Here is a 26,719-nt window from a genome sequence, read left to right as displayed (position 1 = left end):
GATATTAATTTTTTGTTTTGAATATTGAACCTGCATAGAAGGAGAGCTCTGCAGTTGCCAGGCTGTTTGCAGCCACTGATAAGCACAGAGTTCACAGCAGCGCCCACAGGCAGCCTCTGATCCCAGCAACAGTTTAGGAATCCTGGAAAGATTTGCAACATGAAGGGAAAGTGAGAGTCACACACATTTCTTAGAACCTGAGAATCTCCCACCTAGAAAGAAGCTTATTATCAAACACTAACCATAATTAATACAGCAAGCTGCCTCTCTAAACTGTCCATCAAATGTGCACCATGGAAAATCTGTTTTCTACAGGACAAACCACAAATCAGACATGACAGAAAACTGTCAAGTCTGAATAAATTATCTTACAGTTATTACAGCTGTCACCTATCACAGAATCAGAACAGTTTATGTTGGACAGAACCTTAAAAATCATCTTGTTCCAACCCACTGCTGTAGACTGAGTTGGGAAATTTAAAGTGTGGATGCTCAAAAGTGGAAGGCAAATTAGATTAATCATCTTCCCGTTGAAAGCCCCCATAAACTTTTACCTAGTTCCTTTATTTATTGAAAAGGTTCTGTTCAAACACCTAGTTTCAAGGAATATTGTTTTTAAAACATGCATAAGGGAAAAACAAAATCCTAAAATACATCACACTTTTACTATAAGAACAATATTTGTTTTTTGAACAAACTTGTCAAATGAAAAATCAAGGTGTGCAACTGCAGCTGGAAGAGTTTGAAAACCATGTGAAATGAATAACTTTTGCCACAAAATGCAGAAAACCCCCAGAACCGCCACTCACACATCTGCACTCTTCCAAAATCCCTGCTGTTGGTTGCTGCATGGTTTTACATTCCATGCAATTCCCTGTAATCTCCATTTATCCTTACCACTGCACTTCTCTACTCACAGCTTCAGCCATTAAACTGAAATATGAACCAAAAAATACGTTTGACTCTGTTGAAGAAATTGGGAAGGCAGAGGCAGGAAAGGTGGAAGAAAAATTATATAGAAAAATATCTATGTCTTGTCAAACTTCCTCTGCCTGGCAGTCTGACTAAGCTGTGTGCGTTTCTAAGAACTTAGACCCACAATCCCCAGACTGGAAAAGCAGTTTTATTGCTGTTGGAGGGGGCAGGCTTTGCACCTGAGTGTTTTTCAGGGGTTCACTGGCTACACCCTGGGATACAATTTCAATAGTGCAAGGATAAGTTTACACTGAAGAGGAGCTACCACCACTAAGAATTGTATGTGCAAAGTATGCAAAGACCTTACAAGTCAAGATTTTCTTTTACAGTACCAGCCAAGCCAAACAGAAAAAAAAAATGCAACGTCAGTCAGATTCACATACTCAAAACATTGAAAAGAGGAGCATGAAATGTGCACCACTTAAAAATAACATCCAGCAGCTCATGGGGCACTTGTCCAACAGGGGATGGAGGGACTGAAAAACCCATGGAGTTCATGGAGCAGAGCAGCCAAGGCACAGGGCACTGCCTTGGGACTGTGGCACTGCCCAAGGAAGGGATGGGCAGGAAGGTTTTTTAATGCCATTGGGCATTAAACCCCCCTAATTTTTTTTCTACTAAAACTGGTAGTATTAGTACAAGACATTAATTTAAAACTGACTTAATCTTTTCTTTATGAGTGAAATAAATAAATAAATTGAAAGCATTTCTATGAAATGGATCCTTAGGATTTTTCCTACTTCAGTCAATGTCAAATAATGAGCAAAGCAAGATTTTTAAATTGCTGCATCAGGAAAGGGTGAAGAATTAGATGCTGGGCAAAGGAAAATTATATTTAAACTTAGTAATTGGCAGTGTTGAACTGATTTGTCAACTCAAGCACAGACACCTAGAACTCACTGAAATTCACCAGTCTGGGTTTTCAATCCAAATATTTGAACATTCCTAGCTATATTTTTTTTTTCCTTTCATCTTGATTTAATATAAACAACAGCACCAAAATGTTCATTACAATTCATAGTAAACCCAGAGTATTGGATGACAAGGTAGCTAAAAATCAACAGAGTTAAAATAGCAATTTTTAAATTAAGAATTCAGGAATGTAACTCAAATGCCTCTACAGCCAAAGGAGAGCTCTCATAAAACCCTTAAGGGCTTTTTACTTTTATTTAAAACACAAAGGATTAGCTTTCTAAAGCTTCTTTTGGAATTTAATTGGGCAAGTATAACTTTTAAAGTAGTCTATCTGCCTGGAGCACAGCAGCTGTGATGGGGAAAATGCTGCTGCAATATTTGGATAAATTCTCAAACAAAACCATTAAAAGTCTCTGGTAATTAGTGGTTGAAATGAGAACTCAGAACTTGGCACTGGAATGTTGTTTGCAGAAACTGTTGGACTTATTTACTGTGATTCTTGATTCCAGTGCACAATCAGCACAGAGATTCCCATGACTTCATGAATATCACAAAAGTAAAATTTGATATTAATGCACATATTTATTTTATCAATATATTATGTGACATTTTCTGTCTGCAGTGAAATAATCCAACACTCATTTTCTTCTAAACCTTTATAATAGAGTAATATCACATCATTACTTTGCTTAAATTATATTACAGTGCCTAAGTGTTACATGATGCTGCATAACAGTTTGCTATATTCTGTAACAAGATCTTTCCCACTGCACCAATCTCCTCAATTCTTGTAAATTAAATATGTTAAAATCTGTGCAAATCTTAAATAAAAGATTCTGAGCTCATGAAAGTAGTAAAGCTAATGAAATGGCCAGTGAATTAACAGGGAACAGGATTAATAGTAAATTACCACTGTACTGGGAATTTAGCTGCAATCTTATACTCAAATCTGAACACTTGAAAATGACTGACTTTAAAAATAAAAAAACAAATTTACTTTTTCAAACCTCAACTTTCCTGCAAATTAAGTGCTCACATTTGTATTGTTCAGTTTTAGATATTTCATCCATAACAGGATTTAGTGGCCATTCTCAAAGGTCTGCATTTGGGACCAGATTCAGGCTTATGTATCTGTTCTATGTAAATATATATATCCAGTTTTTGAGCATTGTGTTTCATATGAAAAAAAGCTTAAGCTACTTGAAAATTCTAAAACATTTTTTAGTTTCTGTACAAGTATCTCATTGCCAAAGTTACAGAAGCAGTGATGATGGAAAGTGCCTAGGAGACAGCAGCAGGAAATCACAGTTTGCCACTTTGCTCAGCTACAACTCTTGTCTTTTTATTTTCAGGAAACGCTTTCTGCTATTTTGCCTTTTCTGGTTATTCAGCCTGGACCTCTGTTCTGTTGACTGAAGTGAGGCAACCCCTCAGACACGACCTGCCTTGTGTTTGCAAGAATGGCAGTAACAGCTACACATCAATAACCTCTCACTGAGTCCCACTGGATGCTGTATTCTGCCCTGGTCATAAGTGGTGACATTTTCCATACCTCTTTGGGAAGATTAGTTTCAACTGGACATTAAAAAGATGGATGAGGACGAAAAGCTATCTCTAAAGAAAACAATTCAGTTTGGTATTAATGGATATATTCCATCAGTACAGCTACACATCAGAAATGAAAATGCCCCCAGAAGTTATTATGCTTGTTTAGACAACATGCAAATACAACACATGTGACTGGTCCAGCAGGAGAAGAAAGCTGGATCCCTAATGGAGAGCTGCTGTCAAATGAGAGCCTCCAGGAAAGCCATAGACTCAACCTTACCTTTAATTTAGTTACCTGAAACAGCCTGTTGCAATTTTGTAATACAAAGATCATGTTAGCTGCAGGTAAAAGTATTTCTGCATTCCTGAGCTACAAGAAATATTTCCTTAAATTTTATATTTAATTTATCTTAATTTTGGTCTAATCAGCAATTAAATTTGAAAGAGGATCCCTAAAGAGAACATGCCAGTTGAAAATATACATAATAACAAGGAGAAGAATGATAAGCTCCAAGAGTAAGGTGTTAATTTGTATCTTAGAAACAATATTAACATACTGGTCAAATGTCAAATGAAATGGGTCGCAAGGAAACACGTTACTTACAGACTTTAAGCTGTGATGCAATGGCCCAGCAAAACATGAAAATGCGACCAGTGCTACTGAAAAGGAACAGTCTGGACTCAGCAGATTTCATGAGGCACCCCCAGCACCGCAGGACCAAATCCCAGCAGGTTCGCTTCAAGGAGGATGGTGTCAGCACCAAGGCAGAGCTGGAGGCCAATCCTGCCCGAGACACAGCACTCACTACTGGAAAAACTGAAATATTTAGGGATCACAACCTTTTGCTAACTCAGTCTCCAACTTTTCCAAGGGCTCAAAAGGGGCTTCGGAATATTGCCATACAAACTTCTCCCAGCCTCAGGAAACACTTCCCTGTTTTTAAAAGGAAAAAGCTGACAGTAAGCAAATCACTGACAGAAATGCCAGCAGAGCCTGCAAACTCTATCCAGGTAAATGGCACCCTTTGTGAACCAGACATGCTGTCCCCTGAGCTCTGCTACCTGAGGATAAGTCATGATTTGGAGGATGGATGCAGGAATAGTGAGGTGGGCTTGGGTCAGAGGTCATCAAAAGCACAAAGCAATGGACCGAGGTACTCGGGTGATTTCTCAGTGTCAGACAAGACAACTGCGTCTACACAGGTGCCTGAATACATTCATGTGAGTTTCCCACAGGACAGGAACGTTCCCCTGGATGCACCAGACACAACCACAGCTTCAAGTAATTCACTGCATTCTTCTACTGCCATCAACAGCAACGAAAGTCATGAAAACAGCACACTGTCATCTGATTCTGACAGAGCAGAGCCTTGCCTGAGCAATTCTGTGAACTGCAGTGACTGTAACCCCCACTCTGCTGCTCCTGAAGTGCAGAAAAGCGATTCTGAGCCGCCTGCAGCCAGCAAAGATGCCAGCAGTAAGGAAAGCACTCCACTGTCACCTTCATCAAATCACAGCTCACCTCGTTTCCTCAGAGAGTGTCACCAGGCAGGAGAGCACAGGCCAGGTTCCAGCTGTGTGACACTACCAAGTGACGATTGCCCACCGCTGTCACTGCCCAGCAGCGACGCATCCAAACCATGTCTGTCATGTAATTCTGAAATCCAGAAAAGTTCCACCCACTCAGATGTTTCCCAGTGTAACAGCTGTTTAGAAGGATTTCACATAAAGTCTTATCCGCCAAGGAATGAAATAAATCCGCAAAGCAACAAAGAGATTAATGAAATTAATCAAATTCACTTGGCACATGGAGAACTCTGTGCTCTACAAGGCAGGCTGCAGTCTGTAGAGGAATCCTTGCAGTCCAACCAGGAGAAGATTAAAGTCCTTTTGAATGTAATCCAAGACCTGGAAAAATCCAGAGCCCTCAGTGAAGGGTATGGTTCATTTTTAATATCAGTAATTAATCAGAAGTGTAAAGTAGATATTAGCATTCTTTTAACCTTTGCTACTGAAAAACACAGCTCTTCTGATATTTAAAGATGAGTCTGCAAAAATGTATCTTACACCCTTTTTGTGATGTTTGGGCCTCAGCAGAGAAGTAAGTCCTTTTATAGCTTGGCTGTAGCTGATATTGCCTTTACAAAATCCAGTGCAAGACCCAGCTTAACAACTCCCTTTTTAATTTAGATTTAGGGTGTTCAAAGCATGGCAAGGTCAGACACACACTGAGTGCCAGACTGAGAACTAAACACAGAGCATGTGAAGGCAGTAAGAGCTCACTTCAGACTCCCGGGTTTCAGAGTGGCTCCCTTCTCACCCCCATAAAAATGTAAAAAACCCAGTATTTATTGTCACTATGGCGACTGTGCCAAGGCTACAAGCAGTATTCATGCATTATTATGCATTATAAATAATAATAATACCATAAATGAAATAACGTCTAAAGATTGGACAAAGTTAAAATGGAATTTTAAATATTTTTATGCTCAAAACTGGTTTCAGAATACCCTAATAGAGCTTTCCAAGCTATCAACAGCATCTCTTACAGTAATTGCATCTAGGACACACTTTAAAGTCTGTTTTATTGTAAAGTAGTATATCCTTCAAACCACTTATATTTGAAAAATTCAGAAACAAAGCAAGGGAATAATGGTTCCATTTCATTATTTAAAGAAAAAAGTTACTGAAGAGACTATGCTACCATAAATTTAATCTTTAGCACAGGCATCTCATGCATGTAGATAAACCACTTATGCATGCAAAACTGCACTCTTAGTTTTAAAATTAGATCATGTATATCAGCTGTATTTACTGATTACAATAATGACCAAATCAGGTAATATTCCACATTTCCACAAACTTTGCAAACACCTGACAAGGAGGCTGCACTGAGGGTTTTGTGTAGGTGCAGCTGCAGAAAGAGCCCAGAGCATGACACTGCTGTGGGCTTTGCACTTGGTCCCATGTGGGCAGAACTCTCAGGATGGAGCTAACCAAGGCCACAACTTTATATACTCCAATCTTCTTACAACTTCTGATGGGACAAAAAAAAAGAAAAAAATAATCTATTTTGAAGAATTTTTTTCTTTTTCCAAGTATTTTAGCTTGGAATTGAAGTTAACTTGTAATTCTGTTGAATAACTTTCACAATTCAAATAAGAATTTACACTCATTTAAAAATTTAAAATAATATAAATCTGGTTACCATGTGATTTTACTCCATACTTATTACCTTTTTTATCTGGAAACATTAACTGGTTATTAATGAAAACACCTGGCTGTTAGCATGAAAATACTTTCATTAGCTTCCACTGTGCCCAAAAAAATTCTTGTTCCATCTAAGATTTTCCCCATACAATTCAGCTCCTGCCTCAGTGTTATGTACCCTCTCTCAGAGGCTTGTTCCATATGGATTTCTGGCACCAGTTTTGTAACAGCCTAAACGCAAGAGACAAAATCCACATAGACAGACTAACAGCAAAAATGGAAAAAAACCATTACAACACTCCAAGCCCCAAAAATTCAGGTAAGAGGCAAGATAGGAGGCAGGGATCCAAGTATGTCTCAAGCCTAAGCAGTCATTTCTCTGTTGTAATCTTCATGCAGACACCACCTGACTGTGCTTCCATAGAATGGGACAGAAAAAACACCCACTTCTTCTCCCATGGCATGCAGTTCTCTAGAGGAGAACCTAAATTTCAATTATGTTTGTGAATCTGCCCACAGCAAAGACTAATTTGCAGTCAAGCACAGTCAGATTATCCAGCAATATTTATAATCCATTTCTGTTCAGGTACCACATGGTAGAAAAGAAAAAAATAGTCAAATATCTTGAAGAGTCACTCTGAGATTCAATGAGAAGCTTCAATCCACCTTAGCAGATTCATCTCTCACTAACACTGAATGTTCCAAGCACTTTTATTGATAGCACAACAATGCCCATGAAGAACTCCCATTTCTCCCAAAACAATCAGAAAATTATTTTGGTACCAACTGATCTCCCCTAATTCAAATAAAACTTGTTAAATATAAGTATTATACTTTCTTCAGACATAATGAGCCACCAATCTCAACCTGTTTCTAATGAAGGGCTCTCCATCATAAAAGTATTTCAGCTCTAGTTGGTATTAAGCATGAAAACTGACTTTTCTTTTTTTCTCAACACTACAAATTTGTAACTTATCAGCAGTAAAAATCTGACTTGGTTATATTCAAATAAGGAAACATGAAAAGGGAAGACTGGAAAGCATAAGGACAGAGATCAGATTGATTCAGCAAATTGCATGGATTTTCAAATACTTGAAAGTGTGTTTGTTAGAAGCAGTCTCATGTTTAAGTGTTTTCATAACAAGTATTCATACCAGAACCAACAACCAGAACTCTTAACAGCATGAGGTGGGAAAGGTCAAGACAAGGCTCACAGGGTTTGTGTGTTTCCAAAGAAACATTCCAGCTTAGAATTTGATTACTAGAATTTTCAGTAGGGCTAACAGAAGTGGTGAACAGAATGGCTTTTTTTTTTTTACATAAAAAATAATGGCTTCTTTTTTTTATATATAAATAAAAGACTGAGAGCTCTGTTATTGTGCCAGTAACTCCACATCTCATGAACTGCTGTCTGTTCCAGGCGTAACTTCTACCACACTGGGCAGGACCTCAACAACTGCAGCACGTGCCAGAACACGGCGTGCATCATCTACAGGTACCCTGCTCCCCCTGACACTTCTGTCCTGCCTGGACACCCCCCAGCTGCACAAAGCAGTGCTTTGCTCACACCTATAAAATGTCTCAACTGTGACTAACCCAGTTTTTAAGAAAAGACTAAGTGGTTTGTATGAGGTGCTTGTTATGTTTCCCAAGCAGAAAATAATTCACAGTGGGGGTAGCTGAAAGGAAAGGGGGACTGGACTTGGGAGAATTCAAACAGAAACTTCCCTCTAAAGTTTCACAGTGTTTATTACCGGCATGCTTTGAAAATCTGTGATGCCATTTCTGATGATGAAATTCCTCTGTGTAGTACATTTTTAAAGCTAGGGTTTCTGTAATAATTTTAGGTCTTGGAAAAGATAAACTCTCAGTTTTCTGAATGCTAGTGGGCTACAGCTACAGTTCATGTTAACCTTCAAAATAAGACCAATATTCCCACATTTTCACCTCAGTAGTTATTAATTTCAGACAGTGCAATTTGAGTGTAGGATACTTCAGATTTAAAGTGCAGGTTATCTAAACTCTTATGGCCAGAAAGCTTTTCAGAGCCGTGTTCTGGGAGCTGCACATTTCAAATGCTGTGTCTGTACACTCTAAGAGCCTTCAGCTGTCCAGACATCAACCCCAAAGCCAGCAGGTACAAAGTCTTGCTTGTGCTGCACAAGTACCTTTTCCACTCAGCAAGGGAATTTATAACGATATCGAATCTCTGCAAGCTCAGTTACGAGGCAGAAACCCTACACTTTGGGTTACTTGATTACATTTACAAAAATAAAGGGTAAGAGAATTTTTCTTTGAGGCTGAAACCTTTTCCTTCATTTCAAAGAACATGGCAAACCATTATCTTCCATAGTTTGTAATCACTATAACTTTAATTTTTTAATGGAAATAATTAATAGAAAATACTCACATGGAAGAGTTTTTCACACTGCACATTCTGCATGAACCAAATTTAGTAAAGAGCTTAATAAACTAGACACAGCACTGGAACCTATTGTTCAACATGCAACTCAGTCCCATACTGATGTCCTAAACCTCTGGTAATGAAATTTTGAAGTAATTAACATGTCACAAATTAAACACCACAACTCCTCTGAGACAAAGTTGTAGGTCTTCTTCACAGCCCCCTGGATACCCTGGGAAGTTACATGACTTATCCAAGAGCACACACTATACCCATAAAAAAAAAAGAAAAAAGAAAAATTAAAAATATATTTCCTTTATTTGATCATGGTCTCTGAACAAACAATCTCTGTGTGTTTTATGGGCATAGACATAAACAGGTCACTCCCTAGAATTTATATACACCCTTGTTCACAGTAGGATGCCTTCACTCTTTAGAAAAGGACCTTTTTTAAAAGTTTACATGGTTTCAGTGTAGGATAGATCTTGAACAACAAGCACCATCATTCAAAGGAAAGAACAGAGGAAGTAAGAAAAAACTCAGAGGCCTTTTTGATTTACCAGGTAGTTTGTAACAATAATGGTGCCTGGAGGCTGACACTGCAATGATTAATAGAACATGTACAGGACACAGGTGCTCTAAAAAGTTTCTACTTTTAAGAGACAAAGAGGAAACAGTAAGGAAACAATAGTTTTTAATTTACAGAGGTGTTCCATAGGATGTGGTTATGAAAAAAGCATTCTGTGTGACTAATATTTGAAGTTCATTAGAAAATACTCTGAAAGCAGCAATTGTTTGTCAGTGTTTGCTGCAGACAAACACATTCAATTCCTGTCTTTTATGTGGCCTGAAATGTCCATGCAAGTATTTTCCCCTAAGACAGCGTCACAGCAGTGATTAAAATAAAGTGTTTTATCCTGCTCTCAGTTTTCCTGCTCTAAAAGAGCCTCACTCCTCACTGCTGCATGCAGAGTGCTGCGTTGCTGTCACCGAACGATCTTTATCACACACAGTCCCCAAGTCGAACAATGCATTAATCTCACAGAAATCCCCCTGTGGGTTACACTGATCACTAAAGTCATGAAGAGCTTTTCAGCCTAACAGTGACTGTAAATTTGGCTTTATTAACTACCCAGCAGGGATTCCAGGCTTGGGATTTTCCACCCAGGTCATGTAATAGAAATGTTTGTATTGTAATAAACAAATGCAAGTAGCAACCAAAACCAGTTATCATGGGCAGACTTGAGTGAAGACTGAATTAACCTCTTGCTCTGGAGATTATATCTCCAACATTAAATTAAAAACTCTGAAGAAGGGTAGAGAAAAGTAACTGAACAGATGCTACTCTGATGTATTCTGTAAACCCAACATTTCATTCTCCAGCACCCTTGGTCTGTGAATATTGAAAGCTATCAAGTTGCAGTTTTAGTAATAAGCTGATGAAATGCAAGAGTCACTGCTTTTATTTCACTTATTTCTTCCTTTTTTAATATTTATTATGCCTTGCTTCTTGTTCAAGAGACCCTTCTACTCTTTTCTAAATAAAAATTATCCTCCTGGTTTCTTATTACCCATTGAGTTATATTATTTAATGTAAAATCTCAAGACACATGAATTAAAGGAAACAATCTTCAAGCTAATTTCAACACACTATTTAATGACTATGGATTTTATATAACTATACAACTAGAAGTTTTTAAAGACATTTGCACATTTACTAACTTTACAGATTTCTTCTGATCAGTGCCAAAATCAGCTTCAGGGCCTTGAAGTGACATCCCAAACCTTTTAAATGATTCTGTTTTCCTCCCATCATGGCAAATACAACCTTTCCACTCTGCCCTAAAACTTTCACAGCAGACACAGAAATAAGGAAAACACACATAAAACTGCTTAAACCCTGTCCACACTGACTCTTTTGAACCTCACATTTATTTCTGTGCACTCATCTGCTCTTATCTAATTAACATCTCGACTCTTGTTTGACATCAATAATAATTAGGGCTTTCAATTGAGGAAATGAGTTCTACTTTCCTCTTAACTAACACCATTTATCTCAAAAACTTACATACTGTTTAATTTAATATATTTTTGTTCCTAGTCTGTGTCCTAGTGAGCGACACTCACATTTAATAAAGTTAAGCATGTGAGAGTTTTTAATTGCAAGCACATGACTGTTAGATTATGGGATCAAAATCTGACCTTTGAATAAAATGTATTGAAAGGTCATCCTGGTACATTTTAATTTTTGTCTCATTGCTTTGGGCACACTGCTGGAGTTCTTAACTCACTTAAAAGTAAAATTTTCCACTCAAAAAAAAAAAAAAAAAAAAAAAGTGAACTTATTTTCAAAGGAGCAACCCCTTAGCCCCTTGTGTTGACCCCAGGCTGTATCATTGAATAATACCAAGTTATTCTGATGAGGGAAGCAGCCTTTGACATATTCTTTAAAGGGGGAATTTCTCACTTACTAGCATAGGTCTCTCAATTTTTTTTCCATAGTGTAGAATATGACTTCAGGCAACAAGAAGGAAGATTTCATCAGATTTTGAAAACACTGGACAATGCAGAACAAAATCCAGCTTCAGCTTCACCTCAGAAGCCACCTCCTGATCCTCCAGCTCCCGAGAAAAAGGAGTTAAGGAGAAAGACAAAAAAGGTGAAAAGAAAATGCTTCTGGTGGATTTGACTTCCTCATGCATCCTTTTACATTTCAAAAGACGCTAAAACAGAAAGAGCTTGAGAGCACACACCTGAAAATGTGCTATTATGAAATCACAAAGGTTAAGAATGTTTAATTAGAGTATCTGAAAAATCAAAATAATTGAATTTAATTTATTAGCTCACTGAACAAAGGTGCATGAAGATACTATTTTCAAGAAAAGAAATGGTTTCTTTCAAAAGGAAGTTCTCGGTTTTTTTCCAAGGACACTTTCATATGCTTTGTAAAGACCTTTTTTTCAACTCTCCAAAAATAACAAGTTTCAAATCTCTACTTTAAAAAGCAATTGTAGACAAAGCTAGGCATGTCACACAGCCTTTATTTCCCATTTATAAGCAACATTGACTAAAAGGAAAAAACTTCATCAAGCCTTGAACAAACCACATTATCAAGAACAAATTCAGGGAAACCTAAATTGTTCAAACAAATCTCTCCTCAAAGGAGACAATTATAATTATTGCACTTCCCCACTGAAATATTTTTGTTGCTGTCATCTCATATTGAGCAACAAACAAAAGAATTTCAGGTTAAGTTTTAACTCTATTGTTTTCTTTGTTTGTTATAAAATCCCAGCATTTAGAAGCCATTTAATGGATTTCCCTGAAAAGAACTGGGGAGCTGTAAAACCAGAGAATGTCACAGTAACTCTTGTCTTAAACCCCTGCTCAAACAAGGTCCAGGTCAGTGAATTTGAGTTGTGAGTATCTCCAAAGACAAGAATCCCCAGCTCCTGGAAGGCTGTTCCAGGCTTCCCTAACACCTAATCTGAATTTCCTGCATCCTGATTGTGCCCATTACATCTTCCTGTGTCCAAGTACTCCTGCAAGAAGAGCTACATGGATAATGAGGCCTCTCTCCTGAGTCTTCACTTCTAAAAGACTGAACAAATCCAATTTTCATTGCCTCTCATCTCCCATGCTGCAGCCACAGCCATCCTGGTGGTGTGAGTTGTCTTTCATACACCTGGAAGCCTAAAACTGGACACAATCCCTCAGATGTCATCACACAATTGCTGGAGAAAGAAGAATTAATATTTTGGATACTGTCTTACTGAATCATTTGCCCAGTCTATCCATTTAAGATCTGTATTGCTGTACCAAAATATCCCAAGATTTTTTTTTTGCCTTAAGATGTAAATTAATATATGATAAAAAATTGAACATAAAAATAATATTTAGTGAACTGTTCTGTATTGCACAAAAGAAATATATATATATGCTGAAAAGATTTTATCAAATGTCAATGCAGCTACTTCTTTCCTCCAAAAATACTCGAGGTACCATTAGCACAGAGTGTGCCAATGGAACCCAATTTATGATTGGTGATCCTATTATTTTACTCATGAAAACATGGTCACCTTTCATATGGGGGGCAGGGGAGAAAAGGTTTTCCAAAGCAAGTTGAGTGGAATGTACTGCAGATCTTTTCTTAGAAGTGGCCCTGGTTCAGGGTATTCCATAGATTAATCCCTGCATCTTATTTTTCTAAGTAATCCTGTATTAATTGTGCAATGTTAGTTTTAAATGTCTGTACACTTTTTGTACACCTTTGTGTTCCTTGAATACTTAGGGTTAATTACACATTTGAAAATACATTAAAAACAATTTTGCACAGAAGGATTTTGTCTGAAGGAACTCATTTCTTTATAAAGCAAATTTTTAAGAAGAAAATTTGCAATATGCCATGGCTTAATTGATCAAAATTCGAAAGGACTGACACTTAAAAACCATTTCCATGTTAATTTCAGTTAGTACAGAAATGACAGGAACAAAACTGTTGTTATTTTAGAGGCTTTTCAGAAGGAATTTTTTTTACTAATGTCTTTAGATGCCTTTAGTGAGACAGAAAAGCTCTTCAATGATAGGTTGTGGTTATAAAAAAGGTAAGAATTAAATGACTCCATCAGAACACATCACTATATTACAATCAAGTACATGCACTACTTGTGCTGCTATGCCAAGAGCATTCCTTTTTTGCTTTAGTATTTATAATTGATCCAGTGAAGGGTTTATTAGTGTATAAATTATTCTTGTGCATTAAAATAATGCTTTAAGACCAATATCCCCTGTAGTAAAGTATAATAATAAGCAACACCAAGAGCTTTAACACAAGTAAAAGCAGCAAGTTTTTTTTTCTGTATTGAACACATTTTTAATAATTTATGATACAAAAGCAAACCTTTTGCCTTTCTTTTTGTTGACAAGCACAAAAAGTGCTCATTTTAAGCTATCTGATTTTGGGTTTGCCTACATAATGCATATGATGCTTCCAATTTTTTTTCAAAGGATCCAGATCATTTAATTTAAACAAACCACACGCCTTTGGTTCACCACATTGTACCAATCGATTCCTAGGGTCAGGAGAACTATGCAAAACAGAAATACTCTTTTTAGTTTAAGAAAGTCCAAACAAAGGTGGTTACAAGTAAGGCTGAGTCTTTCTTAGAACCTGAAGAAACATCAATATTCATAAAAATCTGAAATACACTGATTTAAGTGCTAAATCTGGAGTACACTGATTTAAGTGCTAAATTGGAATACACTGATTTAAGTGCTAAAACTGGAATACACTGATTTAAGTGCTTACAAGTTGCATATTTTAACATCTGACCTTGATGGCACTCAGAACCATAACCAATTTTTAATCCTTAACCTCCCAATCACAATCAGCTTCTGTTTTCCAGATTCCTGAGTTGGTGGTTTTTGATTTCTCTCTCAGTCAGTAAAGTGTGGATTGTGCAGGTGTGGATGTGAAATTCTGCTTGTGACCTGTGCCCCCAGAGCAGCAGGGAAACTCCAGAGGTTTCCAGGCCAGCCAAGCCTCAGTCACGCAGAATCATTTAACTGGAGAATCTTTGCTATATGAACATTTGATATGAAAGCTTTGGGTTTTTTTATCAATTAATATTTTAAAAATATTTTATTAAAAAATTATTAATTCCTATAGGAAATAAAAAAAGTACCAGATACACACTACAGAATTTATAGCGTGAGGATTGGAAGAGCAGTAGAAATTGGTAGACTGTTGGAAGATAAAAGTACTGGCTACAAAGACTTCTCTGGTTTACAAAATTACAATATAATCTCTAAAAACAGCTCCCAGAGCAGGAAAGAAATGTTAGAAATACAAACATATTCTTAAATAAAAGTGAAAGAGAATCCAGAAATCCCCCATAAGTTGTCAAACAACTCCACCAAAAATCCCAAGCTACACCTACTTGACAGCACTTGATGACAAAAATATTGTGGGCTTCTGAGAAATACATATTTAAATTATATATGCTATATATAAAACATTGCACAGAATGCAGAGTATTCCAAAATTACTGTATTTGAAATTGTTGTTTTATTAAGTCAAACTAACTTTCTTTAAAAATTAAAAATGTATCAATAAAATACTGATTTTTCTCCTGTAACAGCAGTTCTTGTAGGGCTTCTCTTGGTTCTGTGCACTATAAGAATCCTGCCAGCATAGACACACAACAAATTCCTAATGGCACTTGAACCCTAATGTATATTTTGTTTATTTCTAGGCTCTTTAAATGTGGTGTTATCTTTTCAAATAAAATGAGATATTTTTATTAGGTTTCAGGAATCAATTAATACTAAACAACCACACATCAAAAATGCATTTTGCAGCATTTCCAGGTAGAGCAAGGATGTCGATTTGAATACCAAACAAAAAAGCTGTAGTTTTTAGCTAGACCATGAGTATTTTTTGATCAAATTCTCCAACCATGGCAGCTCTGCAAATCGTTTCTGTGGTCATTGTCTGCTCTGGAGTAGCTCTTCTTAACAGAGCCCACAGATTCCTTCTGGGCAAAGTTTTATTTGTACAATATTATATATAAATACTGTCTAAAAACATCTCTGCATAGCATAGCTACATTTATTTCATCATGTTAAAGAGATATGTGAGCAAAGTCAAATGTGGAAGTACTAAAGCAAACCTTTAAGGTGCATATAGTGGATTTATGATATTTCTATTTACCTAACCAGGCTAAGACTGAAAACAATATTTCTATGTTCTACATAGTTTATGAATTGACTTCTATAATTCCTGTAGGAGGACTTCACTGCATGACAATGACCTTTATCTAAAAGTCTAAATCTCATTAAATATTCAAGGTAGAGCTTGAATAAGCAGTTTCAGACAATAAACTTGTCCCTCTTCATGGAAGTGTAGAAGCACTTCTACAACTACAGTCAAGGTTTTGTGGGGTTTTAAGGGTGAAAACAACCAAGCAGCTGTTAAAGCCTTCAGCTGCTAAAACACCACAGTGAAGGCAAGAATGGCATTTAACTAAGTCCTCCCTGCAGTAGCTGCAGAGAGCCAAATTACCTTTCCACCACCACCTCCTTCTCCTGGGGAGATTATTTCTTTCTGAGCCTGACTTTTCTCAGTAATTACATGAGCACAGCTCCCAGCAGGCACTTACCAGCTAAGCCCAAGGCAGAACCCTCCCTTTCCCTTTCCCTTCAACTGGCATCACAGCACGAAAAGATCCAGGCAACTGTAAACCCAGATCTCTGCCAACAAGCTAGAAGATTGTGAGAAGAACACCTGAATAGGAAAATTAACCTGCTTATCCCTGTCAGAAAGCAAAAAAACCCCTCAGGTAAACCAAATCCAGTTATCTGTCAGGCGCAAGGTATTTAAACTTGTAAGGAATTACAGGTCTTGTAAATTGTAACTATTGTTCTTATCAGTATAAATCAGTATTTGCATTGCTTTCCACAGCATTTTCAAGTTACAGTAAATGACACAGCAGAAATTAATAAAAACACTTGCAATGTTCACAAACACAGTAACAAGTTTAAAATTCAAAGAGTAACCTCCTGTCCTCCTGGAAGTGATAGATTCAGCCTGATCTGGAATGTCTCTTATACCTGTCTAACCCCAGCTACACAGTCCAGCTGCAGAAACTCCACATGTCCCACCTGTCCCTGCAGAATTCACCACAATTTCAGCAACTTGAGCTCATCTAAGCATTCTCCAGGACATAATTCTTGACTATCTGCTTCATTTTGAAAAGATCAAGTATTCAGGCTTTCACAGCAAGAATGACCCTCTCAGAAGTGTTAAAGCAAACCTGAAAATTAACTTGGTGAACTAAAGTAGCACACAGAGCATAGAAAAAGCTTTTGTCATTTCTTTCTAAATACAAAAGACTTTTGTTCGTTAAAAACATTTTATTTGCATGTGAAAGGCTATTCTGTTAAGAAGTGTTGTTTCAGCTGTAGAAAATGTAGCAATTTACTGGAATACCACTTTGAAAAACCTCTAAAATGCCCAATATACATATATGCAGAGGTGCTCCTGAACAGAACTAGAAGCAAGAGAAACACATTTCAAAATTCACACTGAATTTGTTCTTTTTAGGTTAAAACAGCTGAAGAAATTACAGTAGATGGGAGAAGGAAAGAAAAAGAAACAGATTTTCCAAGCCATTTCAATTTACTGTAACCAGCTTGTTTCCTACTGGTTTCCTAATGGATCTTTTATGCAGGATTAAAACAGCTTCATTTTGCTTTTTCATGTGCTGTTTATGGTCTCCAGAAGTACTCCCTTAAACTGGTTAGGTCATGCACAGCACTCATATCATGCTTTCCTTGTACAGAAAACATTTTCCAACACTCTAGAGAGCTGTAAGGGTCACTGGTCTTCATCCCAAACCATTTCCTGTTGTGACCATGGATGTGCCCGAGGGTTCCACACAAAAAACAACCTGGAGTTCAGATAAACAGCTACAGAGATGTCTCAAACCTGCAGATGTACCACCAGGGAGTTCAAAGCAACCATTGGCAAATATTCTCTCTGAGGAACTCAATTAGTCTCCTCAATTATTAGGAGCCTAATCATTAGGAGGCACACATGCTCTGGCTGGCAATGATCTAAAACTGTTACTTTCCAATAGAAGTAAACAGGGAAGCACAGGACATTTTAAAAGGCACAAAATGTACCTCTTGTGGCGAAAATCATCAAGTAAATGATGCTATGATTTTGTAGAATAAAACAAATCTCCAAAGACAAACCATTAAAAGCCACCTTCCCATAAGTGAAGAGTCTGAAGGGCAAGCTCCAAATTCCCAGTGAATTCCTTGCATTCTCACAAATAGTCCAAATCCAGAGGATGTATACTTAAATCTGAATAAATTGCAGAACCTGTCCTCAAATATAATTCTTAAATCATGGAACCTCCACAAAAAAAAAATCTCTGGTGAGTGTTTAGTTCTAGCACATGCCCAGATTTTTTTTTTCAGTTTTACTCATACAATTTCACATTTGATTTCTGGAAATACTCTTTTCAATGTCTTAAACTATGTCCTTTATGCAGGTTTGTAAAACTTTCTTCTTTTTTGCAAATATCAACTAGCTTTCTATTTATCATTTGTTCTCTTAAAGAATGTTCAAATCTTACAACTGCACTTCAAAAGACTGCGATTACAGTGTCACAGCTGAATAAAAAAAAGAGTAAAGCTTGAGACTTTAAATTAAAAAAAATAATTCACAAGGAATTGATAATATATTCACAAATATATTCACAATATGCTATATTTTTTCCAATAATTCACAAATGCTATATTTGCTTTTTTTCCAGGATAACTATAAAATGAGTTTCAAAGCATTGAATATGCACTGAAATATTACTCACAATTAATGGATCTCGTCCCATTGTAATAACAGTTCTGTTCACTGTGTGCAGTAACTGCACCATTATTTCTTGAATATGGTGATAAGTTGAAGCCTGCAAATGAAAAAAACAGAGTTTTGATATTAAAATCATATCTTTTTGAAAAGTTAGAAGAAACCAATTACTTCCATTTTGACAGCTCAAGTTGTACAATATAACAGCCCTATTGAAAGAGTAACACTAATTCTTCTTGCTCACACTGCTCCTTAGTTCCAGCAATTTCAGTGGAATACTTGTGTCCAATTTCAGTCCAATTTCAGCCCAATCTACTCCACAATTCTTTTTTTGTTTCAAACAGTCACTTCCCATCTCTCACTCAAAGGACTCCTGTTCCCCCCCCAACTGAGCAGTCTGTAGCTTAACCCTGGTACAGTTAATTTATAGCAAATTCTCTTACGGCTCCCTACGCCCGCCTGTGCTCTCAGGGCAGGCTGGAGCTCAGGAATGTTCTTAGCTGCAGTCACAAATACAGAATTATCAAAGGAGAAAGTTGTCTTCCTTTACCTGAGCTACTCTGGGAGGGAACAGGCTGGACACAGTTGGCCCCAGCACTGCTCTTGTAGGCTGAAGCAGGTTTGATTATTTATTCTAAAACCCTGAGCAAATGGGAATGACCTTCTGTTCACCAGTTTCACTGACCTTGCTCTGATCACTCGACAACTTCGGAAACCAGCATACAACAAGAAATAAAAAGCCTAAGCAAATTTCTAGTAGAAAAGGATATTTAGCTTACATGAAGACCCTTATTTAATGTCAGAAATAGCATGGAAAGAGCACCATAATCACAGAAGCCATGGTGAGCTCTTAATAATATTTTAGGTATCTGAGCCCCAGTACAATCCCAGGAGAAACTGCTTCAGGTCCTGTTTTCCCTCCGAGCCAGCCAACATCTTCTCCCTTTCTTTCTCCTACTCTGATTGCTCCAGATCAGGCCACACCCCGAAACAGGGACCTTCCTCACCTCTGGATTTATCCAATTTATCCACTATTGCCATTTAGTCCTTCTGTGTCCTTTGGTGTCACAGCACACGTCACAGCTGAGATGCCATGATACACAGAGTGTCACCATACAGTATCTAAGGGCTTGCAAGTACCTGTCCTCCTTGTCCTTCAGCCCAGCCTTTTACCCCTCACGCTGATGCAGTGCCCTGTGTGCCTCTGCTCCCTTTGGTGGTCGCTCAGTGCCCCTGGGCACTCCATGGCTCGTTGCTGTCACTGCTGTCACCTGCTGCTCACAGCTCTGCCCGCTGGGGATGGGGCTGGGCCAGCCCAAATCACCTCAAACTCTGTGCATACATTTGACAGTGACACACACAAGCTGAAGTGTCTCCTCACCTGTCACAGCATTTCAGAAGTTGTTAAACTCTATAATTGAACGATGTAGTTACGTAATAATTTGTGTTTGGTGTTTGTTCTTTAAAATTTCACTTTCTCTGGTACAATCCACTGTCTGTAACAAGACTACACTTGAGAGTGGCCACACAGAAGACACATTTGTTGTTTTTATAACATTGTTTACCACTATAATTAAAAAAAATATTATCAACAGCCAAGACTGATAAACTATGTGGGAGCACTTAGCAGAGGGATGTTATTTGTTCATTAGTTTCCCTTTTTTTTTAATTAAAAGATGAGGGCTCATATAATGTAAGTTCACTTCCACATTTCAGTATGTGCTATACCATAATTAGTAACAGTTCAGAACATTGCATAATGAGTTTTAACATTTAGCCCTGACTCCATCATTAAAGATGAGCTCTGTTCTTAATTCACAAGTAGCACATAACAAACCTCTCCTGGAAAGACGATTACATATGCTCAAGCACACAAAGGTTATTTTCTGCTAGACCTCTGAATTTTCAGAGAAACATTAGCAGATGAAATGAAATGGTTTCTCTATGAAACCAAGATTTTCTTCTTGATAATCTAAGCATCAATTAGGCATTCAATACTGACACTGAGAAATTAACAAAAATTGTTTTCACACATTGTCAATGCACAAGATTTCAGCTTTTATCTTACAGCTTCTAGCTCCAGAAGATAGTCTAACAACCAAGTGCAACATGTTCTTTTTCAGATCATACTTCTTTTCACAAGGATGACATGGGAAAACCCACCATCATTTGGCTTCAGTCCACTGATTAAGCATAAGATTATTTTAGGAACTATTTTAACTACTTAACTACTGTATCATATATAAATGTTCCCTTGGAAAACGTTAATTGTATTATTCCACTTAATTAAATACGGTGATAAAAATGTTTGTCTTTCCTGCTGAGGAGATTTGCCAAGGCATGGAAGAACCAGAGCTCATGCTCTGTAGGCAGGTCAGCAGGAGGGAGTGCTCTCACTGAACTCAAACATCTTCAGGTTCCTTCCTGGGCTGGATGGCACAGCTTGGCACACAGGTTAGTTAATAGAAAATCCAAACCAAACAAAATTTCACTCTCTTTCAAAAATATCTGTGCAGGGTAAAAGCAGACATTGTTTGATTTAGCTTTCATCTTCTATTTAAATTGCTATAGGATTGGGACAGAAAAGGCAATTCTGTCATTTCAGAATCAACCCTGCACTTCAGATTCTGATGGAGTGTTCATTTATTTGGACCCTGGCAAACAGGGACTCACTGAATGGCTGCTTGGGAGTGACAACATTACACAACCTGCACTTGAGATAGCCACTGGGAAACACTTCTGCCAGTTCATTGCAGCTGTCCCTGCTCTGTGCCCTCCCAAACTCTGCCCTCCTCCCTGGTGTGGGGCTCAGAGAAAACACGAGAGGCCTTGGCACTGTGCACTGTTCAGCAAAAACTAAAATGTCATTGCTGCATTATCAACTGTTCTGGTCACAAATCTAAACCATGGCAGTCCTTTGTGGGCAGCCACAGAGGAAACGAGCTCTGCACCAACCAGATCCTGTGTGCTCACTCTCGGGTGCACCCAGCTCTGTAACTTGTAACTGTAACACAAATAAAGGCATATATAAAAGAATAATAATTTCCTTTTTAAACCATAACTCATAATCCTGCATTGTTCTGGCTGAAAAGTCTCTGCAGAAGACCTTAAGGTAATTGGCCCTGAAAGAACATGCAGAATTCTTGACTACATTCCTTTGAAATTCTCTTTTGCTAAAGCCTTAGATCCACCATAAGTTAGGGAAATGCTTAAAAATTTCTTTACAATTCTAAAATGCTTCCAGGCTTGTTTGCTAAACAGCTTAAAATTCAACTGCTACCAATTCCTGACAGTGCACAGAACAGGAAAAGATTCTTCATCTCTCTTGTACTTATAGTCTTATCCAAGATTTCACTGTAGATTCCAAGAGAAGGCATTCACCATTGCATTTTTTTTTTGTAAGCACTATAAATAAAAATTTGTTCTGATTTGGGAAATATTAAAACATAGCATATATATCAGATTAGAGACAAAGTCACCTCATGAAGGACTGCCAGACTGCATGAAACAAAGTGTTGTAAAGAGGGAAAAGGGAAGTGGTTTTAATTAAAACAGAAACAAAAAATCACTTATTTCACCATGACCTTCATCAATGACTTGCAGTTCTGAAATTTAACAGCATTTCACAGGTGCTTGAAGCACAATCTCAAGCTACAAAGCTAATTTCAGACATGATTAAATCAAAACAATGCCATTTATGTCCAAAAGTTGTTTGCTGGAGAAGAATCTTAAAATCAAGCCTAGGCATCTCACTGAGATGCCCAACAGTGACTGTCTAGTCATAAAAATCAACACACAAACACTACACAAAACAGAGATTTAAACAACATGCTGGCTACCTGCAGAACCCAGCAGTGAGGCAGCAGCTGAAGAAAACAGCATTTGAACACAAGGATCTGATGATTCCCGTGTTCCCACTCGCTAAACAATGTGAGGCACAACAGTAGAGCAGAGCTGGTAATATCAAAATATCCTTTCCTTTGACAAAGAAATCACATTCTTCAAAAATTCTGTAACTACTTGAAAGATCACCTCACAGTATAAATTTTCACCACATGAAACAGAACAACTACTGCTGCTTTTTCTTCCCTGTCCTTTGTGTGCCTTCTATTTCTGATGACTTTCACAGAATAAATGCAATGCAAAAATATCCAAGTTAAGTTTCCAAAAAGTTTTGAATACTAATCTGAAACTAGGTTTGTCTACTGAGATGGAAAAAACAGAAGAAATAAGGACAAGACATTGGTGTTATTAATATTGTAACATGATTGTGCTATCAAAGGCTGAAGCATTCTCCTCCAGCAGGTCAAAGCATCCATTTTCTTAGAAGGAGGCTAAGAAATGCAAGGAATGAATTGTTGAATAGAAAACTGCATTCAATTTAGCGTTCAAGAGTAATCCCAGCTGAAATAATTTGGTTAATTACCAAACAAATTGTTTGTATCTAGACACACAGAAGAAAGGCATTCTGAAGGACACTGCCCAAACAATAACTTAGCTATAAGTGAACTCTTTCATTTGCCTGCAGGTTACAAAGGATTTTCTGCTGCAAGGCAAACACAGCCTTGAAACAGGAGTTCCCACTTTAGCTGGAAAATAAACATGTGTGTTACACTCCAGAGAAATCTGTAGTGGTTCTCAAAGACAAATGACTGTGTGATCCTTGGATGCTGCTGTGTTCCCTTCCTTTGTTCCTTTTTCTTGCTTCAGATAAGTCATTTTAATATAAGATAATCAGTACTAAAGCAAGATCAGTGTTTGATTTTAAAAAATGCAATAATAATCCATGGATTCCTCTCTCAAGGAAGGGAAAAGCTACAAGTGATGGCCACACATTTGCTGCTGTGGTTACAAAGCCCAGTGTTACAGTTAATGACACATGATTAATATATTCCAAAATCCATATTTTCTCTGACCAGCAGTTGAATTGCCAGAGGCAGGCCAGGGTATGGACTTTCTGCAACAAAAGCATCTGGTTCTTTAGTTGATACCCCAACTATTCTACAATATTACTTAGGAATATGATGCCTCGAGAGGGCTCAGCATGTTCTGATACCACTGCTGGACTTACATGTACCCCCAGGGACTTTTCTCCTTATATCAGAAATGCATCAGTATTCACTGCAAACAGAATATGTAGATAATGGTGACCCAAACATCTCACAGAGAATCTCGTTTACCTTCCTTGAAAGAAACTACTGCAGAAATGTCACTTCTCTTGAACAAATTTCAATATACATTTTTTAATGTATGTGTTTTAAATTTGCAGCAATTCTTCTGCTGTTCTGCATAATGTTCTCAATCACACAAAGATGAGCTACAAAACTGTATTTTCAGTAGGCTTTAATGAGTCTTTTACATGTCAGCAACTGCTGCTATGGACAGCAACTGTTAAATTCAAAAATAAACTTCCTTTATGTGGTACACACAAAGAAAGCATTACTCCATCTTGCTTTACAACTGTGTTTTATCTTTTAAAGGATACAGTCACAAAACTGGTTACTTTGCATTATAGCCTTATGAGATGATAGCTTCAATTTTTGCCCTATCATGCTTTCAACATTTATCTTAAGAATTACATTTCAAATTTAAATGTTCCAATATTTCTTTTGTATCCCCTTGAATCAATCCCTCCTGAACTGCTTAAGTCTAAACCAATGAGGCAAATAGCTCATAATACACATGGAAAGATTGTCCTGTGCAAACTGAAAAGCCTCAGCAGTATCAAAGATTTTTATGAAATCAAGATATATGTTGTAATGATTTCATTTACTAGGAAATGATCCAAGGAGCCACAGTGAAAAAATCCTAAAATGACAGCTTGCCTTTATCCAAAGTCTGCAAAGTTTGAACATATGTATCAGAAAACTATAGCTGAGGAAAAATCAGCACGTATTCACAGGTTAAGGAAATTACAGCTCTCTTAATGTAACTACTTATGATGTTTTCTCAGAATAAATGCCTCAAATTATTGAGAAGTTTCACTGAATAACCTACTGCTCATTAAAAAGTGAGGGACTAAAAAGTCATTGAACATTCTCTCAAATGAGAAAAAAAAAATCCAGATGAAAATTTCAGTGTTCCAAAATGTCAGAAATCTGATAAAGAAACTACAGTCTCCAAGTGAAATACAGTAAAGAGTAATCTGTTTTACCCAGACGTAGCTGAAAGCAGAAACCATACCTACAACATTTGTACAGTGAAAAGCATTTGTTTCAGAAGCTACAGGGATTTTTAAAAAGGAGTGAGATGAAATTTGAAATTTCTTCTGTGTAATTAAAATAATTAGAGAATAATTGAAAAGTTGTGGTTGGAAGGGACCTTGCAAGGTCATGTAGTTCAGCCCCCTGCAATGAGCAGAGCTTTAACTGGGCCAGGTTACTCAGGAGTCAGTATTCATCCTCAGTACCTCAACTGCCCTTTGCTTTAAGTTTATGAAAAATTGGAGAAAAGTTCAATTTGCCAGTGACTTGTACTAAATATTCGAAAGAGATTAATCATCATCAATAATTTACTTCCTAATCAGCTCAGGCTTTCTACAGACTTGGGCTCTCTACATCATCATTAATACTTACAGGGTCTTGACAGCTCAGAACCTCCAGGATGCTATTTAGTAATTCCACACAGTATTTCCTCTCCTGGACCTGGAGCTGCTGATCCTCCTTCTGTTCCAGTAATTCCCTCAGCTCTTTTGTAATCACAGGAAGCAGAATGTCCCTGCATTCTGAAAGAAAGCAAATTATCTTAACAACAAATATAAATGCAAAAATACGTGCAAAGAAACCCTCCCCCAAACAGTGACACACAATATGCCTTAACAGCCATAGTCCCAACGTGGAATTGTTGATTTTCCAGTCATGCCTCAGGAATATTTCAAACTTGTGTGGTATTTTCATAAGTCAACAGTATTTTCATGTATCAGAACCAAAAGTTCCTGATAAAAATAATTTCCTTCTGTTAAATTCTGAAGGATGTTCAGCTTATATCAAACACTTGGGGATAAATTACTCACTTACATACAAAACATCTTGAAATTAATTGTGTTTAAGTAATGGAGGATTTTAATGTAAGAAAATTACAGTATTTATTAACTTATTTCTGAAAATAAGACAAGCAGCAGGACAGAACTATGTGCATAATTTTTGGAACGTATCTTTTGAAGGCACATGAAAGAATGCAGACAAATAAAAGACTAATGAAAGGCCTATCAAACCTTTGATAGTGAGAGCTGTACATACATTCACCCCTATTTAAATTTAAGGAAGCTGACACAAATATGAAGTTACATTCCAGTCTCACACGTACATTGACTTTTTCAGAGAGAGGTGCTTACAGGAAATGTCAGGAGTAAGAAATACACAAATTTGAAATAACTTTAATGAGAACAATATCTATCCAGGAATAAAAAAAATACACCTTTTTAAAAGAATGATATAGAGTACCTGGACACACAGTGCACTCCCTGAAAACAAGGGCAGGCTGAGATATGGTGAAACTTTATCTAATGTGATGTAAAACAAGCCAGGGGTTCAGAATGCCCCCAGAATGAGGACATTAGTACAGGAAGACAGAAGGGTGAGAGAAGGAAGAAAAGAAAGAGAGAGGGGACGCAGAGGGGACAGAAGAGGGGACAGAAGAGGGAAAGAGAGAAAGGAATGGAAAGTAGATTATAACTGCCTGAATTTTGCAGATGAAGCAGCAGAAGCAGTCTCTGCAGATTATTCTTATTTGAAGTAACAGCTCCAAGCTACATGAAGCCAAGAGCTTTTAATAATGTCTGAAGAGCAGCATAATTTCTTGCTCCAGAAAGTATCTCTACTCTTGGTAACTATTTCTATGACAATTATTGCAAGCTACAAGACAAATCTAATCCAATAACTAAATTACAAACTCACCAGTAAGAGAGCAGTTAAAGAACACATATCAACACAAGACCTGTTTGAACAGCAGCATAAAAATGAATTTCACACAGCCCACTGTGCCGAATTCTGCACTTTCTGCAGGCCACAGACTCCCCTGTGCAGTAGGAACCAAAGGGCTGCTCTCACAGAACACAGAGTGGAGCCCAGCAGCAGGGGATACCAGCCCTCCTAAAGCTCTTCTGTGTGGGTTTGTGTTCATGCACACAGAGAACACCTGCAGGACTGGCAGCTTCGTGATCACCAGCTGTAGACAGCAAATGTTACCAGTTTTCTGAAACTGAGATGCAATTCAGTACCTAGCAAACATTTTCTTGATTTGCCCAATGAACCACTTCTGACTAATTGTAAATGAAACAAATGCAGTGCTATTAGCTG

At 37.4% G+C, this 26,719-nt stretch overlaps 2 protein-coding genes across 3 annotated transcripts in view; one reads left to right on the top strand and one right to left on the bottom strand.

The window, feature by feature from the left end:
* Window positions 1–13,390, top strand: part of INSYN2B (inhibitory synaptic factor family member 2B) — a 29,911-nt gene extending 16,521 nt beyond the window's left edge. For both annotated transcript variants that reach the window (XM_012575974.5, XM_072935125.1), the window contains exons 2-4: window positions 3,243–5,375; window positions 8,069–8,143; window positions 11,555–13,390. In XM_012575974.5, coding sequence (XP_012431428.5) covers window positions 4,003–5,375; window positions 8,069–8,143; window positions 11,555–11,741 — 1,635 coding nt within the window. In that variant the 5' untranslated portion in view covers window positions 3,243–4,002 and the 3' untranslated portion in view covers window positions 11,742–13,390. The remainder of the gene's footprint in view (window positions 1–3,242; window positions 5,376–8,068; window positions 8,144–11,554) is intronic.
* DOCK2 (dedicator of cytokinesis 2) overlaps window positions 1–26,719 on the bottom strand; it is a 154,243-nt gene that overhangs the window by 76,376 nt on the left and 51,148 nt on the right. Inside the window, exons 26-27 of the mRNA XM_030283811.4 lie at window positions 24,998–25,146; window positions 18,430–18,522 (exon numbers count right to left, since the gene is read on the bottom strand). Coding sequence (XP_030139671.4) covers window positions 18,430–18,522; window positions 24,998–25,146 — 242 coding nt within the window. The remainder of the gene's footprint in view (window positions 1–18,429; window positions 18,523–24,997; window positions 25,147–26,719) is intronic.

This window comes from Taeniopygia guttata, chromosome 13 (genome assembly GCF_048771995.1).
Source record: "Taeniopygia guttata chromosome 13, bTaeGut7.mat, whole genome shotgun sequence".
Classification (NCBI taxonomy): Eukaryota; Metazoa; Chordata; class Aves; order Passeriformes; family Estrildidae; genus Taeniopygia; species Taeniopygia guttata.
This window is presented reverse-complemented; position numbering and strand designations above follow the sequence as displayed.